The sequence below is a fragment of the Dama dama genome, chromosome 15, assembly GCF_033118175.1.
Source record: "Dama dama isolate Ldn47 chromosome 15, ASM3311817v1, whole genome shotgun sequence".
Taxonomy (NCBI): Eukaryota; Metazoa; Chordata; class Mammalia; order Artiodactyla; family Cervidae; genus Dama; species Dama dama.
In genome coordinates, this window is record NC_083695.1 from 62,849,156 (window position 1) to 62,868,652 (window position 19,497).

Consider the following 19,497-nt stretch of genomic DNA (forward strand, 5'->3'; position numbering starts at 1 on the left):
CACTTTCATTGTATAATCATAAGGGATTTGATTTAGGTCATACCTGAATGGTCTATTGGTCTTCCCTACTTTCTTCAATTTAAGCCTGAATTTGGCAATAAGGAGTTCATGATTTGAGCTACAGTCAGCTTCCAGTCTTGTTTTTGCTGACTGTATAGAGCTTTTCCATCTTTGGATGCAAAGAATATAATCAATCTGATTCGGTATTGACCACCTGGTGATGTCCCTGTGTAGAGTCTTCTCCAGTGGCTGAATGGCACTGGAGTGGTGGCTGTGTGGGGCTAGAGCAACTTTGAGGGGATATCCCATGACCAAGGCAGAGAAGCCCTAGCAAGAGGGTAGACATTATAGTGGCAGCTGCATGATGATGGAGCAACTTTGAGGAGATACCCCATGTCCAAGGGCAAAGGAAAAGCCCCAACAAGATAATTGGAGGGGCAAAATCAGTTTAGAATCAAACCTCATATCTGCCAGAGATGCTCAGAGGGCTCAAAAAAACCTTGTGTGCACCAGGACCCCCAAATCCCCAGAGAATGAGACAGAACTGTGTTTGAGTGTCTTCTGTGGAGATACAGGTCAGCAGAGGACTGTTGCAGGGGAAGGGACTCTGGGTACAGTAGACCTGGGTATGGCATAAGCTCTCCTAGAGGTGACCATTAACCCCACCATAGAGCCACCAGAACTTTCACAGGACTGGGGAAACAGATTCTTGGAGGGCACAAACAAAACTTTATGTGCACCAGGACCCAGGAGAAAGCAGCAGTGACTCCACAAGAGACTGACTCAGACTTGCCCATGAGCATCCAGGAGTCTCTGGCTGAGGTTTGGGTCAGCAGCAGCCTGCTGCAAAGCTGGGGGCATTGAGTGCAGGAGTGGGTGCCTGGGACCTTTTGAAGGAGGTGGTCACTTTCTTCATTACCTCCACCATAGTTTGGCCTCAGGTCAAATAACAGGGAGGGAACAAAACCCCACCCATCAACAGAAAATTTGATTAAAGGTTTACTGAGCATGGCCCTGCCCATTAGAACAAGATCCAGTTTCCCCCTCAGTCAGTCTCTCCCATCAGGAGGCTTCCTTAAGCCTTTTATCCTTCTTCATCAGAGAGAAAACAGAATGAAGACCCTATCATAGAGCCTGTAAACTCCAAGACTGGATATAATAGTGCAGATGGTCCAGGATCTTTGTAAAAGAATGGAGAAAATGCAAGAAATGTTTACCAAAGACCTAGAAGAACTGAAAAACAAGTAAACAGAGATGAACAATACACTGGAAGGAATTAATAGCAGAATAATGGAAGCAGAACAGATAAGTGACCTGGAAGACAGAAAGGCAGAAACATTGGTATAAAACAGAATGAAAAAAAAAGAATGAAAAACAAAATGAAGATAGCCTAAGAGTCTTCTGTGACAACATTAAATACACCATCCCTTGCATTATAGGGGTTCCAGAAGGAGAAGACAGGAAGACAGCTTCAAGAAGGGAGAATATAAGGTGTGCACTCATCTTCTCCTGCGAGAACACCAAAATCACAAATAGCTGCTGAATAACCATCTACAGGATAATGCTGGAACCCACTAAAAGAAGATACCCTACATAAAAGGACAAAGGAGGGGCTGCAACAAGATGGTAGGAGGGGTGTGATCATATTTAAAATCAAACCTCATACCCACCAGAGATGCTTGGAGAACACATACAAAACCTTATGCACATCAGGACCCAGGGAAAGTAGCAGTGACTCCCACAAGAAACTGAGCAAGATTTTGTCTGTCTTTGAGTGTTTGAGGGTCTCTTGCAGAGGCATGGATCAGCAGTGGCCTGCCAGAGGGACAGGGTAGCAACAGTGGGAGGTGTGGCATGTGGCATAAGTCCTCTTGGAGGAGGTCACCATTAATAATATAGAGCTGCCAGGTGGGTGATCCACAAACTGGAAAACAATTATACCAAAGAAGTTCTCACAGTGTTACAAAATTTCTAGGCCCCCAACAGACTTCCCAACCTGGGGATCCAGCAAAGGGACTGAGAATCCCCAGGGAATCTAACTTTGAAACTAGTGGGACTTGATTATGTAATTTCCACAGGACTGGGGAAACAGAGAGTCTTGGAGGGCACAAACAAAACCTTGTGCACACCAGAACCCGGGGGAAATGAGCAGTGACCACACAAAATAGTAAGTCAGACTTGCCAATGAGTGTCTGGGAGTCTCTAGCAGAGGCATGGGTTGACAGTGGTCAGCATGGGGTCAGGGACACCGACAGCAACAGCCCTAGGGCGTGCTTTCATAAGTCCTTTTGGAGGAGGTCATAATTTTCGCTACCATAGTTTGGCCTAGGACAAACACAGCCCCACTGATTAGCAGAAATTGGATTAAAGATTTACTCAGCATGACTCTGCCTGTCAGAGCAGACCTAGTTTTCCCCACAGCCAGCCCCTCCCACCAGAAAGCTTGCACAAACCTCTTATCCTCATCCATCAATGGGCAGACAGAATGAAAACCACAGTCACAGAAAACTAACCAACATGATCACATAGATCACAACTTTGTGTAACTTAATGAAACTATGAGGCATGCCATGTAGGGTGACCAAAGATGGTTGGGGTCATGGTGGAGAATTCTGACAAAACATGGCCCCCTGGAGAAGGGAATGACAAACCACCTCAGCACTCTTGTCTTGAGAACCACATGAATAGTGTGAAAAGGAAAAAAGATATGACATGGAAAGATGAAAACCCAGTTTGGTAGGTGCCCAATATGCTACTGGAGAAAGAGTGGGGAAATAACTCCAGAAGGAATGAAGAGCCTGAGCCAAAGCAGAAATGACACCCAGTTGTGGATGTGACTGGTGGTGAAAGCAAAGCCCAGTGCTGTAAAGAACAGTATTGCCTAGGAACCTGGTATGTTAGGACCATGAATCAAGGTAAATCGGGACTGGTCAAGCAGGAGATGGCAAGAGAGAACATTTTAGTAATCAGTGAACTAAAATGGGCAGGAATGGGAGAATTTAATTTAGATGACCATTATATCTACTATTGAGGGCAACAATCCCTTAAAAGTAAGGAAGTAACCCTCATAGTCAACAAAAGAATCTGAAATGCAGTACCTAGGTGCAATCTCAAAAACAACAGAATGATCTCAGTTCATTTCCAAGGCAAACAATTCAATATCTCAGTAATCCAAGTATATGCCCCAACCACTAATGCTGAAGAAGCTGAAGTTGAATGGTTCTGTGAAGACCTACAAGACCTTCCAGAACTAATACCAAAAAATTATAGCCTTTACATCATAGGGAACTGGAATGCAAAAGTAGGAAGTCAAAAGATACATGGAGTAACAAGCAAGTTTGGTCTTGGAGTACAAAATGAAGCAAGGCAAAGTTTAACAGAGTTTTGCCAAGAGGACACACTGGTCATAGCAAACACCCTCTTCCAATGAAACTCTACACACGGATGTCACCAGATGGTCAATACCAAAATCAGACTGATGATATTTTTGACAACTGAAGATGGAGAAACTGTATACAGTCAGCAAAAAACAAGACTGGGATCTGACTGTGTCTAGATCATGAGCCCCTTATTGCAAAATTCAGACTTACATTGAAGAAAGTAAAGAAAACCACTAGACCATTCACATATGATCTAAATAAAATCTCTTATGATTATACAGTAGAAGTGACAAATACATTCAAGGGATTATATCTGATAGAGTGCCTGAAGAACTATGGACAGAGGTTTGCAACACTGTACAGGAGGCAGTGATCAAAACTATTCCCAAGGGGGGAAAATGCAACAAGGCAAAATGGTTGTCTGAAGATGCCTTCCCAATTGGTGAGGAAAGAAGAGAAGTGAAAGGCAAAGGAGAAAGGAAAGATATAACCATATGAATGAAGAGTTTCAAAGAATAGCGAGGAGAAATAAGAAAGCCTTCCTAAATGAACAAAGCAAAGAAATAGAGGAAAACAATAGGATGGGAAAGACTAGAGATCTCCTCAAGAAAATTAGCTATACCAAGGGAACATTTCATGCAAAGATGGGCACAATAAAGGATAGAAATGATATAGATCTAACAGAAGCAGAAGATGTTAAGAAGAAGTGGCAAGAATACACAGAAGAACTATACAATAAATGTCTTAATGACCCAGATAATCACGATGGTGTGATCACTCACCTAGAGCCAGACATCCTGGAGTGTGAAGTCAAGTGGGCCTTAGGAAGCATTGCTATGAAGAAATCTATTGGAGATGAGGGAATTCCAGTTGAGTTATTTCAAATCCTAAATGATGAAGCTTGTAAAAGTGTTGCACTCATTAGGCCAGAAAATTTGGAAATTTCAACAGTCATGGGATTGGAAAAATTCAGTTTTCATTCCAATCCCAAAGAAAGGCAATGCCAAAGAATATTCAAGCTACTGCACAATTGCACTCATTTCACATGCTAGTCAAGTAATGCTCAAAATTCTCCAAGCTAAGCTTCAATAGTATGTGAACAGAGAACTTCCAGATGTACACAGTGGATTTAGAAAAGGCAGAGGAACCAGAGATCAAATTGCCAACACCCATTGGATCATAGAAAAAGCAACAGAATCCCAGAAAAACATCTACTTCTGCCTCATTGACTACACTAAACCCTTTGACCACATGGATCACAATTAACTGTGGAAAATTCTTAAAGAGATGGGAATACCATAGCAGCTTACCTGCCTCCTGCAAAACCTGTATGCAGGTCAATAACCAACAGATAGAACTGGACATGGAACAACAGACTGGTTCAAAATTCGGAAAGGAATATGACAAGGCTGTATATTGTCATCCTGCTTAATTAACTTAAATGTAAAATGCATCACTCAAAATGTTGGGCTAGATGAATCACAAGCTGGAACCAAGATTGCAGGGAAAAATACCAATAACCTCAGATGTGCAGATAATACCACCTTAATGAGAGAAATAAACAGAAACTAAAGAGCCTATTGATGAAGGTGAGTCCTTCATTGGAAGGACTGATTCTGAAGCTGAATCTCCAATACTTTGGCCTGATGTGAAGAGCTGACTCATTGGAAAAGATCCTGATGCTCAGAAAGATTAAGGGCAGGAGGAGAAGGGGGAGACAGAAGGTGAGATGGTTGGATGGCATCATCAACTCAAAGGACATGAGCTTGAGCAAACTCCAGGAAATAGTGAAGGACATGGAAGCCTGGCGTTCTGCAATCCGTGGGATTGTACAGAGTCAGACATGACTGAGCGACTCAACAATGAACAAGAAGGTGAAGAGAGAGTGAACAGAACTGAGAAAACATTCGAAAAGATAATAGCTGAAAACTTCCCTAGCATAGGAAAAGAAATACTCAGCCAAATCTAGGAAGCACAGAGAGTCATAGGCAGGATAAACCCAAGGATGAACACACCAAGACAGGTAGTAATCAAATGGACAAAAATTAAAGACAAAGATAAAATGTTTAAAAAACAAGGGAAAAATGATAAATAGCATACAAGGGAACTCCCATAAGTTTATCAGCTGATTTCTCAACAGAATCTCTACAAGCCAGAAGGGAATGGCACAATATATTTGAAGTGATGAGAAGGAAGAAGATATAACCAAGAATACTCTACCCATCAAGACTGTCATGCAGATTTAAAGGAGAAATCTAAAGCTTTACGAAGGCAAAAATTAAGAGAATTCAGCACCACCACTCATTTGCTTTACAACAAATGAAAAAGGAACTTCTTTAGGCAGGAAACACAAGAGAAGGAAGAGACCAACCTACGAAGAATAAACTCAAAACAATTAAGAAAATGGTAATAGTAGCATATATATTGATAATAACCTTACATATAAATGGATTAAATGCACCAGCCTAAAGACAGGCTTACTGGGTGGATGAAAGATGAAATATATGCATGTATGCATTTCCACTTATGCATTTCCGCATCACTCTACTTAAGCCTCCAAAATGTAATTATTTTCTACTGTTAGGTTAATCATGTTTCCATTATGGCTTGCAATTGCAATTATGCATTTTTTGTCTGGCTATTAATTGTGAAAACTGATAAACATCTTTCATTATTGTGATTACGTGACTAGTGTTCATTTAATACAATTGTGTCATGATTGTTCAACAGAAATAATATAATTCTATATCACTAAAACTACCATTTAATAGAAAAACCTGTAATTACTTTTTCAAATCCAGATGCATGTTAGAATTATCTGAGAATTTTTTGAAAAATACAAATGCTTAAGTATTGTTTTTTTCTCCAAAGTTCCAGATGTGATTCTAGTGAGCAGCCATGTTTAAAAGTAACTGGATCATATGATAATCTTTTATTTTTATCTAGTTTGTTTCACTTTTTCTCTTTCATATTCAGTGCTTCCATTTCATTTAGTTTGTTTTCCAATTTCTCTGTCTCTTTTTGTTGTTGTTCTTTCTCAAACCTTTATCAAGTGTAGCAGAAAAGCTTTCACTTATATATGTATAATACAATATGTAACTTTAAAAAAGCTATGAATTTTTGCTTAGCTAAAAAATGTATGACATTTTGGTTCCACTTGTTTTACTACATATCAATAGAATGCTATAATGCTAGCATTCTAATTTATATTCACTCAAACCATTGCTATAATTCCACTTATTCTGGCATCAAGTATTACTGCTGAAAGTCTAGAAAGCTTATTATCTCAGTGATTTTAAAAAAATTTTGAATGAGGCTTGAAACTTCTAATCCAATTCTGAAAAATAGTAAAGAGATGCTATGTTGTAAAAAACAAAACAAAACAAAAAAACCAGGAAATTAACATGTTGTACAGTATTAACTGGGCTTCCCTGGTAGCTCAGCTGGCAAAGATTCTGCCTGCAATGCAGGAGACCCCAGTTCATTCCTGGGTTGAGTAGATCTGCTGGAGATAGGCCACCCACTCCAGTATTCTTAGGCTTCCCTGGTGGCTCAGATGGTAGAGAATCTGCCAGCGGTGTGGGAAACCTGGGTTTAACACCTGGATTGTGAAGATCACCTGGAGAAGGGCATGGCAACCCACTTCAGGATTCTTGCCTAGAGAATCCCCATGGACAGAGATGAGCCTGGTAGGCTACAGTCCGTGGGATCGCAAGGCAACTCGGACACGACAGTATTAGTATTTAGTATTAACTAAAGTACAGATTTTGTTCAAATTTCACAAAATTTTATGCTAGTGTCCACTGTTTGTTTTCATACCTTATTCAAGATTCCACATTGTGTTTAGTTGCATTGAGCTGCTTCAGCTTCATGCAACAAATTCTGATAAATGCTCTTTTCATTTTTATTCCATTACAAATATTTTCTAATTTCCCTTGTTATGACTTCTTAGATATACCCATCATTTAAAAGTGGATGTTTAATTTCCAAATACCTGGAGTTTTAAAATTATCCTTGATACTAATTTCTCATTTAGATGCTTTCTTCTCTTCAATCACCCTCTGTGTTTTTTCTTTTAACCTTTTTAAGGTTTTCACTGTCTAAGTCAAAGATCTGTCTTGATAAATATCACATTGCACTTGAAAATATGTGGGCTGTTTAAAAATATATTTTGATATTGATTTCTGACATAATCCACAGTGGTAAGAGAACACACTGTATGATTTCAATATCTTTAGATCATGAAATTTTTGCACCTTGTTTTATGTCCCTGGATATGTTCCACTGTCTCCTGGTTTATAGTATACGGGAACTTGAATAGAATTTGTATCTTGCCATTGTGTGAAAATTGTATAAATCTAGCTATGTTGAATTGGTTCATAGTGCTTTGCAGATCTACTGTATACTTCTACTTTTCTTTCTATTCATTCTATTAATTTTTGAGAATTTGATATTGAAACTCCAATGAAAAACCTTAATTTACCTACTTAAAAAGATCATTGCAATACACAGTGGAACTATATGCAAATTTGTTCTATATTTTCCATGTTGCCTGTAAATGTGGCATCATACTTTCAGAATTTAAAGTATTAAAAATATTTTAAAATGAAAAATAGATAACTAATTAGGACTTACTGTATAGCAAGAGGGTCTACTCAATATTCTATAATTGTCTATATGGGAAAATAATCTAAAGGATAAAAAGAATGGATATATGTATATGTATAACCTATTCACTTTGCTGTATACTTGAAACTAACAATTGTAAATCAAGTATACTCCAATAAACTTGTTTAATTTGGTAATAAATAAATAAATAAAAATGGCATAGAATATACTGATTTTCTTCAAAGTCATAAATTTGCAACTGATCATTGACTTGAATCCAGAGTTTTGAGCTGTTTTTGGGCATCAAATTATTTATTTCAGTGGTTCTCAATCCTGACTGCACAGTGGGATTTTTTTTTTTTTTTTTAATTATCAAACATGGATCCCAGCCCAGTACATGTAAATGACAATCTCCAAAGTCATCACTGGACAGAAGGAAAACAAGATTAAAGGACACTTTAATTTTATCTTTATCAGTGGCCAAAGTCCACTCAGAATAGTGTATAAAGTGGATGTGATTGATTGATACCTTTAGTCAGAGAGACCAGTGTTGAATCAGCAGGGACTTAGGTTTCAGGCTCACAGTCGTCTGAGTGAGAAGAGATGGCGTCAATGGGTCTGGCTGTGGCCCTGGTGCTCTGTCTCTGCTGTCTGCTTCTCCTCTCACTCTGGAAACAGCGCTCTGGGAAAGGAAAGCTCCCGCCGGGCCCCACTCCTCTCCCAATTCTTGGAAACATCCTACAGTTAGATGTTAAGAACATCAGCAAATCTTTAACCAATGTAAGTAGACTTCATGTTCCTCCAGTGGCTTGAAAAGGGTAAGTAAATTAAGTCCAGTTTTAAAAATCATATATATTTCTCAAAACACATTTTTTTTCCTTTTACTTTTTAATTTGTATTTATTTATTTTTTAGTGCATTGGGTCTTCCTTGCTGCACACAAGCTTTCTTGAGTTGTGGCAGATTGGAGCTACTCTCTAGCCATGGTGCACAGGCTTCTCATTGTGGTGGCTTCTCTTGTTGTGGAGCATGGGTTCTAGGGCACATGGGCTCAGGAGTTGTGGAAAACAGGCTTAGTTGCCTTGTAGCATAAGGAATCCTTCTGCACTAGGGATTGAACTTCCATTAGCAGGTGAATTCTCAACCACTGGACCACCAGGAAAGTCCTGGGCACATTGTTAAAACAGATCAGCAAATTACTCCCTGTAAATTCTAGTATTTCTTTTGCCTTCTCTGGCCTGTCATTGTCATAAGTAAGAAACAAAGTAATGTGTTTTGTGAGCAGGGAAATATTTGTCTTTGCATAATGTAATAGAATCAAAATAATAAATTGGCAAAAGCTGCAAGTGTTACTTCCCTTCTTTGTTTCACAGCCATTTGCTGTGGTTTGGGACTGAAAGTAAATGCTAAGTGTTTTGTGATTAGAGATTTCCTTGCAGAAGTCTTTTACTATATAAGCTGTGTGTTTTGTAAAAAATGGCCATGAAAATAAAACTTTTCTGAAGAAGCACATTGTGCTTGTTGTTAAGGAAATAGCTCTGCATTCAGCACAAGCATGAGTGAATGAGAGAAAGAAGTCACCAGTCAGGGTCCCACTGGGGGCAGCAGCACTCATTTGGATTCTGCAGGAAGCTGCTCTCTGTACCCTATAAATACTGCAGAATGGAAGATGTTGTTCCTCCATAAGATATGCATGTCCTGAGGCTGCCTCTATGATGCTTCGTGACACCAGTGGATCTCAAACTAAGCTGTGCATTAGAGTTATCTGAATTTATTTTTTAAAATATGGAATTCTAGTATTCATCATAGGGCTAGGGAATATGAATTCCCATTGGAAGAACCCTACACGTGGTTCTGAAGCAGTCAGCTAGGTGATGGTTTAAAGGTGGGCCTCGGGGATTTATGCATTGCTCCTTAAGGATCAGAAGGTGAATAAGAGTTTCAAATTTAAATCTTCTATGTAGTACCCATGGGACGCTGGAAGGAAATGGAATTCCCCAACCTGTTTCCTTATTTATTGTTGTTGTTGTTCAGTTGCTCGGTTGTGTCTGACTCTGCTACCCCATGGACTGCAGCACGCCAGGCTTCCCTGTCCATCACCATCTGCCGGAGCTTGCTCAAATTCATGTCCATTTAGTCAGTGATGCTATCCAACCATCTTGTGCTCTGTTGTCCCCTTCTCCTCCTACCTTCAGTCTTTCCCAGCATCCAGGTCTTTTCAAATGTGTCACCACTTCCCATCAAGTGGCCAAAGCACTGGAGCTTCAGCTTCAGTATCAGTCCTTCCAATGAATAGTCAGGGTTGATTTCTTTTAGGATTGACTGGTTTGATCTCCTTGCAATCCAAGGGACTCTGAAAAGTCTTCTCCAACACTACAATTCAAAAGCATCAGTTCTTCAGCACTCAACCTTCTTTATTGTCCAACTCTCACATCCATATATAACTACTGGAAAAACCATAGCATTGACTAGATGGACTTTTGTCTCTGCTTTTTAATATGCTGTCTAGGTTGGTCATAGCTTTTCTTCCAAGGAGCAAGCGCTTTTAATTTCATTGCTGCAGTCACCATCTGCAGTGATTTTGGAGTCCAAGAAAATAAAGTCTGTCACTGTTTCCATTGTTTCCCCATCTATTTGCCATGAAGTGATGGAACCAGATGCCGTGATCTTAGTTTTCTGAATGTTGAGTTTTAAGCCAGCTTTTTCACTCTACTCTTTCACTTTTATCAAAAGGCTCTTTAGTTCCTCTTCACTTTCTGCCATAAAGGTGGTGTCATTGCATATCTGAGGTTATTGATATTTCTCCTGACAATCTTGATTCCAGCTTGTGTTTCATCCAGCCCAGTATTTCTCATGATGTACTCCTTATTTATAAGCCGGGCAAATAAACCTGCTGAAGTTGCTAATATGAGGATTAATTATAATCTGGGTACCAGTTACTTGGACCATTGCCTAGCATAACGGACCACCCGTAAATGGAAACTGTAACAATTGCCATCATATTTATGTATTAAATTCAAAAATATTTAGGCTGTATGTGGCAGAAAGAAAGCATAATAGCAGGATGATAACATTCTGCCTCAGGCACAATATAGTTTCAAATATTGACTTCTTTTGCTCTTTTGTGCACCTCCTTTCACAGCTCTCAAAAGTCTACGGCCCTGTGTTCACTGTGTATTTTGGTGTGAAGCCCGTCGTGGTCTTGCATGGATATGAAGCAGTGAAAGAAGCCCTGATTGATCTGGGAGAGGAGTTTTCTGGAAGAGGCATGTTTCCATTGGCTGAAAGAGCTAATAAAGGAAATGGTATGTGTTAAGCATTGGCAATGGAAGTGGGCAGGATGGAAACAGGAATTTGAAGAGCTCTCCAGCAGAGCTTCGTCCATGTGGGAGGCTGCCAAGTGTCAGCTTACTTCTCCTTCCCTTGGACCTCCCTCCTAGTCTCTGTTTCTCCTCCTGGTAGGAATCGTTTTCAGCAATGGGAAGACTTGGAAGGAGATGCGGCGCTTCTCCCTCATGACCCTGAGAAATTTTGGGATGGGGAAGAGGAGCATTGAGGACCGAGTTCAAGAGGAAGCCCGCTGCCTGATGGAGGAGTTGAGAAAAACCAATGGTGGGTGATTCTATGCTCTGTAACTCTATCATTAAGTCTTCTCTGTCTCCAGTGATGTCCCTTGGAAGCATTTCAGGATGGGCCACACCTTTCCTATGGGTCATGACTGTCAGCCCTCATGTGGAGGAGAGAGGGTTTGAAGCAGAGAACCAAGTGGGCTTTTGTGTATCTATGCTTGCTATGTGTGGACATCTATGATTACACATACTGTGTGGTTACAAAAGGTCATCTATTCATAGTGTCTCCTGAGCCTTATTTTAATATCAGAAATCACTAAGAATAGTTTTGAGTCATTTCATGAAAGAGAGAGCAGTGGTTTTCCTGTATCATAAATGTGGTTATCTGTTTTGGAGCATTTCACCAGGGAATACTTTTTAAGTGGACAGGGTGGGAATGACCTCCTTATGCCCTTATGGAGCATGAAACAAGTGTCATATGTGTTTACTTAACTGAACTATATTCTTATAGTCAGTCTCACAGAAATAACTGACAGTTACTCCAGGATCCAGTCCTACAGTTCTGGCCAATAGTTATGTCATCTATGATTTCAGTCCATTAGGAATATCTCAGTTCAGTTCTCCTCAATTGTTGAGTTCCTCTGTAAAGGCATGAGTGCATGCTAAGTCCCTTCAGTCATGTCCGACTTTTTGTGACCTTATGGACTGTAGCCCACTAGGCTCCTCTATCCATAGGATTCTCCTTGCAAGAATACTGGAGTGGGTTGCTGTCCCCTCCTCCAGGGGATCTTCCCAACCCAGGGATTGAACCTGTGTCTCCCTCTTAAGTCTCCTGTATTGGCAGGCAGTCTCTTTACCACTAGCTCCACCTGGGAAGCCCTCTCTGTAAAGGCAGCACTATTTAAAGATATCAGCATCAATTATTTCTTGCTACTCAATACTCACTATATTTATGTTTTGAAAAAGTATATGCTACATCATAATTCGGCACAATACACCAAACCAAGTGATTAATATGAAATGTTTTATTTAACTAGATTTCAACCTAATGAATACCTTTTTACCCTGCCTTCTTGAACTAGAATTTGACTCTGTTTTCAGTTTACCAAACTTTGTTTCATCATTATTGGATTTTGATAACAAATTTATGGTAATTATTTACTTCCCACTACCAGGCACAAAGTATTTGTCATAATGACTCTGATTTTTCAGCTTGTATTACAGATTACACTGTTTTAATTTTTTTATTAAATAAAATAATTAAAGAATTAAATAAAAGTAAAGACTGAAAATCAGATTTCATGTGAATCACATATAGATGAAATTTCCCAAAGTTTTCATAATCACCCTCTACCTATAAAGTAAAATAAACTTTATTTTATCCTTACAAGCCTGGAATATAAAGGAAATTCGCATAGAAACCACTAAGTATACATGCTCCTTTTGTTCCATGCCGTACCTTTCTTTACAACACTTGAAAAATTTTTTATACTAAACAACATATAACACGAGATCTATCCTCTTAACATTTTATTGTGTGCAGGGCAGTATTATTAACTATAATCACACAGTAGGCCTCTAGAGCTTTTATCCTTCATGACTGTTATTCTCTACCCATTGGATTCTCCATTTCCTTTCCCCAAGGCCCTGCTAACCAGCAATCTACTTTCTATTTCTGTGACTTTGACTTCTTTGGCTACTTCATCTAAGTGGAATTATGCAACATTGGTCCTTTCATGACTGACTTTTTTATTTAGCAAAATATGCTCATGGGTCATCTATATTGTAGTATGTGACAAGATTTCTTTCATGTTTGTGACTGAATAGTACTCCAGTGTGTGTATTTGCATATTTGATTTTTTGCTAATTATTGAGGGATATTTAGGTTCTTTCCACCCCATGGCTATATCTATTTGAGATCCCAAATCAGTTCAGTTCTTTTGGATAAGAACTCATAAATGGGACTTCTGGGTAATACAGTAATTGTATTGAATATTTTTTATTTTTGAGGAGCCTCCACAGTCAAAATATGAACACAAGGGCTAGTCCAACCACACTTTTGGTTATTGATAAGCTGAGACAAGCGCAAAACTTAATGATTAGTGATGGTGGCGTCATTTCAGATACCTATTGACCAATCTTCTTTATTTTTTTAAATGAACACAAGTAAAAAATATTATATAACTCATTAATGAGGAAGTCAGTTACAAAAAGTAGTAACAGAGTGTTCCAATTAGATTATAGGACAAGGATGGGAAAGTACAGATTTATTTAGAGTGAAAAAATGTTGATATGAATGTGCAAATGAAGACAAAACTAGGTAGGAAAGTCAACTGAATCTCTACTCTACAGAACAGAGTTTGTAAAAAAAAAACAAAAACAGAACAGAGTTTGTATGTTTAGAGATAAGAATTATTTTGTGTCACTATCTATTGTTGAAAATTGAAAAACTTGCAAAATAGCTCCCATAGAATTATAGAAGGGTGAATTATAGATAGTGCATAGTTTTCTTCTGAACCATACATTTTCCCTATGTGGTAGCTGTAACTACACCTACATATCCAGGTTTTTACAAAATCAACTTCCCAATATCTGCCTCCTTAGCACAGTAGGCAGTGCATCAGTCTCATAAAAAATCAACTTCCTGAATGGATGTGGTATACACTCAATATTTCCCCCCAGCTTTATTGAGATATAATTGATACTGTGTAAGTTTAAAATATACAATATGTTGATTTTATATACTCATATACTGCAATAGATTACTACCATAGCATTGTCGAGCACCTCCATCAAGTCCCATAATTACCTTTCTTTAGAGAACACATAAAATCTAATTTCTCAGTAATATTTAGGTATGCAATATGGCTATGTTAACTCTAATAATATTGTTGTGCATTAGATTCCTCAGAGCTGATTCATTTTCTAACTGGAAATCTGTACTCTTTGAGGGACATCTCCTTATCTCCCCAAACTTCTGCCCCTTAGAAACCATCCTTCTACTCTGTTTCTATGAGTTAGTTTTGTTTTTTTTAGATTCCACATATAAGTGATTTCATAAAGTATTTGTCTTGTCTGTCTTATTTCACTCAGCATAATATGCTCACGATATATTCAGTGGTAGCAAATACAAGGATTTCCTTCCTCTCATGGCTGAATAGTATTCCACTGTGTGTGTGTGTGTGTGTGTGTGTGTGTGTATATCAATCAAGTGCTGCACTTAAAGTGATGTATATACAGTAGACACTTCAACAACATGGATTTGAACTCATTGGTCCACATATATGTGAATATTTTCCAGTAAGTACTTGCTACAGTACCACATGACTCATGCTTGCTTGGATCCTGGAACATGTAACTGCAGATATGGAAGGCCAACTGTAAAGTTATGCATGGATTTTGAACTGTGGCCAGGTGGAATGGGGGTCAGTGCTCCATCCACATGTTGTTCAAGAGTCAACTCTGTGTGTATATTTATTTTTTCTTTATCCATTCAGCAGCTGATGGAGACTTCTTTGTGTGCATATCTTAGATATTGTGAAAAATGCTGCAATAAACATGAAGTACAGAAACCTCTATGATATTCTGTTTTCATTTCATTCAGAAGTAGCAATGCTGAATCATATGGTAGTTCTATTTTTAATATATAGAGGAACCTCTACTCTGTTTTACATAGTGACTGTAGAAGTTTACATTCACACCAATAGTGTTTAAGTGTTCACTTTTCTCCACATCCCAGTCAACCCTTGATATATCATGACTTTTGATGGCAGCCATTCTAACGTGTGTTTTGTGGTTTCGATCTCCATTTTCCTGACAATTGGTAATGTTGAGAACCTTTTATGCACTTGTTGGCCATTTGCATGTCTTTTTTTTTTTTTTTTCCAGTGGGTTTTGTCATACATTGATATGAATCAGCCATGGATTTACATGTATTCCCAATCCCGATCCCCCCTCCCACCTCCCTCTCCACCCGATTCCTCTGGGTCTTCCCAGTGCACCAGGCCGGAGCACTTGTCTCGTGCATCCCACCTGGGCTGGTGATCTGTTTCACCATAGATAGTATACATGCTGTTCTTTTGAAATATCCCACCCTCACATTCTCCCACAAAGTTCAAAAGTCTGTTCTGTATTTCTGTGTCTCTTTTTCTGTTCTGCATATAGGGTTATCGTTATCACCTTTCTAAATTCCATATACATGTGTCAGTATGCTGTAATGTTCTTTATCTTTCTGGCTTACTTCACTCTGTATAAGGGGCTCCAGCTTCATCCATCTCATTAGGACTGGTTCAAATGAATTCTTTTTAATGGCTGAGTAATATTCCATGGTGTATATGTACCACAGCTTCCTTATCCATTCATCTGCTGATGGGCATCGAGGTTGCTTCCATGTCCTGGCTATTATAAACAGTGCTGCGATGAACATTGGGGTGCACGTGTCTCTTTCAGATCTGGTTTCCTCAGTGTGTATGCCCAGAAGTGGGATTGCTGGGTCATATGGCAGTTCTATTTCCAGTTTTTTAAGAAATCTCCACACTGTTTTCCATAGCGGCTGTACTAGTTTGCATTCCCACCAACAGTGTAAGAGGGTTCCCTTTTCTCCACACCCTCTCCAGCATTTATTGCTTGTAGACTTTTGGATAGCAGCCATCCTGACTGGCGTGTAATGGTACCTCATTGTGGTTTTGATTTGCATTTCTCTAATAATGAGTGATGTTGAGCATCTTTTCATGTGTTTGTTAGCCATCTGTATGTCTTCTTTGGAGAAATGTCTGTTTAGTTCTTTGGCCCATTTTTTGATTGGGTCATTTATTTTTCTGGAATTGAGCTGCAGGAGTTGCTTGTATATTTTTGAGATTAATCCTTTGTCTGTTTCTTCATTTGCTATTATTTTCTCCCAATCTGAGGGCTGTCTTTTCACCTTACTTATAGTTTCCTTTGTAGTGCAAAAGCTTTTAAGTTTCATTAGGTCCCATTTGTTTAGTTTTGCTTTTATTTCCAATATTCTGGGAGGTGGGTCATAGAGGATCTTGCTTTGATTTATGTCAGAGAGTGTTTTGCCTATGTTCTCCTCTAGGAGATTTATAGTTTCTGGTCTTACATTTAGATCTTTAATCCGTTTTGAGTTTATTTTTGTGTATGGTGTTAGAAAGTGTTCTAGTTTCATTCTTTTACAAGTGGTTGACCAGTTTTCCCAGCAGCACTTGTTAAAGAGGTTGTCTTTTTTCCATTGTATATCCTTGCCTCCTTTGTCAAAGATAAGGTGTCCATAGGTTCGTGGATTTATCTCTGGGCTTTCTATTCTGTTCCATTGATCTATATTTCTGTCTTTGTGCCAGTACCATACTGTCTTGATGACTGTGGCTTTGTAGTAGAGTCTGAAGTCAGGCAGGTTGATTCCTCCAGTTCCATTCTTCTTTCTCAAGATTACTTGGGCTATTCGAGGTTTTTTGTATTTCCATACAAATTGTGAAATTCTTTGGTCTAGTTCTGTGAAAAATACCGTTGGTAGCTTGATAGGGATTGCATTGAATCTATAGACTGCTTTGGGTAGAATAGCCATTTTGACAATATTAATTCTTCCAATCCATGAACACGGTATGTTTCTCCATCTGTTTGTGTCCTCTTTGATTTCTTTCATCAGTGTTTTATAGTTTTCTATGTATAGGTCCTTTGTTTCTTTAGGTAGATATACTCCTAAGTATTTTATTCTTTTTGTTGCAATGGTAAATGGTATTGTTTCCTTAATTTCTCTGTCTGTTTTTTCATTGTTAGTATATAGGAATGCAAGGGATTTCTCTGTGTTAATTTTATATCCTGCAACTTTACTATATTCATTGATTAGCTCTAGTAATTTTCTGGTAGAGTCTTTAGGGTTTTCTATGTAGAGGATCATGTCATCTGCACACAGTGAGAGTTTTACTTCTTCTTTTCCTATCTGGATTCCTTTTACTTCTTTTTCTGCTCTGATTGCTGTGGCCAGAACTTCCAACACTGTGTTGAATAGTAGTGGTGAGAGTGGGCACCCTTGTCTTGTTCCTGATTTCAGGGGAAATGCCTTCAATTTTTCACCATTGAGGGTGATGCTTGCTGTGGGTTTGTCATATATAGCTTTTATTATGTTGAGGTATGTTCCTTCTATTCCTGCTTTTTGGAGAGTTTTAATCATAAATGAGTGTTGAATTTTGTCAAAGGCTTTCTCTGCATCTATTGAGATAATCATATGGTTTTTATCTTTCAATTTGTTAATGTGGTGTATTACATTGATTGATTTGCAGATATTAAAGAATCCTTGCATTCCTGGGATAAAGCCCACTCGGTCATGGTGTATGATTTTTTTAATATGTTGTTGGATTCTGTTTGCTAGAATTTTGTTAAGGATTTTTGCATCTATGTTCATCAGTGATATTGGCCTGTAGTTTTCTTTTTTTGTGGCATCTTTGTCTGGTTTTGGAATTAGGGTGATGGTGGCCTCATAGAATGAGTTTGGAAGCTTACCTTCTTCTGCAATTTTCTGGAAGAGTTTGAGTAAGATAGGTGTTAGCTCTTCTCTAAATTTTTGGTAGAATTCAGCTGTGAAGCCATCTGGTCCTGGGCTTTTGTTTGCTGGAAGATTTTTGATGACAGTTTCGATTTCCTTGCTTGTGATGGGTCTGTTAAGATCTTCTATTTCTTCCTGGTTCAGTTTTGGAAAGTTGTACTTTTCTAAGAATTTGTCCATTTCATCCAAGTTGTCCATTTTATTGGCATAGAGCTGCTGGTAGTAGTCTCTTATGATGCTTTGTATTTCAGTGTTGTCTGTTGTGATCTCTCCATTTTCATTTCTAATTTTGTTAATTTGGTTTTTCTCTCTTTGTTTCTTAATGAGTCTTGCTAATGGTTTGTCAATTTTGTTTATTTTTTCAAGAAACCAGCTTTTAGCTTTGTTGATTTTTGCTATGGTCTCTTTAGTTTCTTTTGCATTTATTTCTGCCCTGATTTTTAAGATTTCTTTCCTTCTGCTAACTCTGGGGTTCTTCATTTCTTCCTTCTCTAATTGCTTTAGGTGTAGAGTTAGGTTATTTAATTGGTTTTTTTCCTGTTTCTTGATGTAAGCCTGTAATGCTATGAACCTTCCCCTTAGCACTGCTTTTACAGTGTCCCATAGGTTTTGGGTTGTTGTGTTTTCATTTTCATTCATTTCTATACATATTTTGATTTCTTTTTTGATTTCTTCTATGATTTGTTGGTTATTCAGAAGCGTGTTATTTAGCCTCCATATGTTTGAAGTTTTAACAATTTTTTCCCTGTAATTGAGATCTAATCTTACTGCACTGTGGTCAGAAAAGATGACTGGAATGATTTCAATTTTTTTGAATTTTCCAAGACCAGATTTATGGCCCAGGATGTGATCTATTCTGGAGAAGGTTCCGTGTGCACTTGAGAAAAAGGTGAAGTTGATTGTTTTGGGGTGAAATGTCCTATAGATATCAAATAGGTCTAGCTGGTCCATTGTGTCATTTAACGTTTGTGTTTCCTTGTTAATTTTCTGTTTAGTTGATCTATCCATAGTTGTGAGTGGGGTATTAAAGTCTCCCACTATTATTGTGTTACTATTAATTTCCTCTTTCATACTCGTTAGCGTTTGCCGTATGTATTGCGGTGCTCCTATGTTGGGTGCATATATATTTATAATTGTTATATCTTCTTTTTTGATTGATCCTTTGATCATTATGTAGTGTCCTTCTTTGTCTCTTTTCACTTCCTTTATTTGAAAGTCTATTTTATCTGATATGAGTATTGCGACTCCTGCTTTCTTTTGGTCTCCGTTTGCATGAAATATTTTTTTCCAGCCCTTCACTTTTAGTCTGTATGTGTCTCTTGTTTTGAGGTGGGTCTCTTGTAGACAGCATATATAGGGGTCTTGTTTTTGTATCCATTCAGCCAATCTTTGTCTTTTGG

The 19,497-nt window shown here is 38.4% G+C and overlaps 1 protein-coding gene across 3 annotated transcripts in view; it reads left to right on the top strand.

The window, feature by feature from the left end:
- The first annotated feature begins 8,591 nt into the window (after positions 1 to 8,591).
- The window catches only part of LOC133070716 (cytochrome P450 2C19-like), a 40,844-nt gene continuing 29,938 nt past the window's right edge, over positions 8,592 to 19,497 (top strand). For 2 of the 3 annotated variants that reach the window (XM_061163105.1, XM_061163107.1), the window contains exons 1-3: positions 8,592 to 8,768; positions 11,130 to 11,292; positions 11,450 to 11,599. In XM_061163105.1, the coding sequence (XP_061019088.1) occupies positions 8,592 to 8,768; positions 11,130 to 11,292; positions 11,450 to 11,599 (490 nt within the window). The other variant, XM_061163108.1, reaches the window with a different exon arrangement.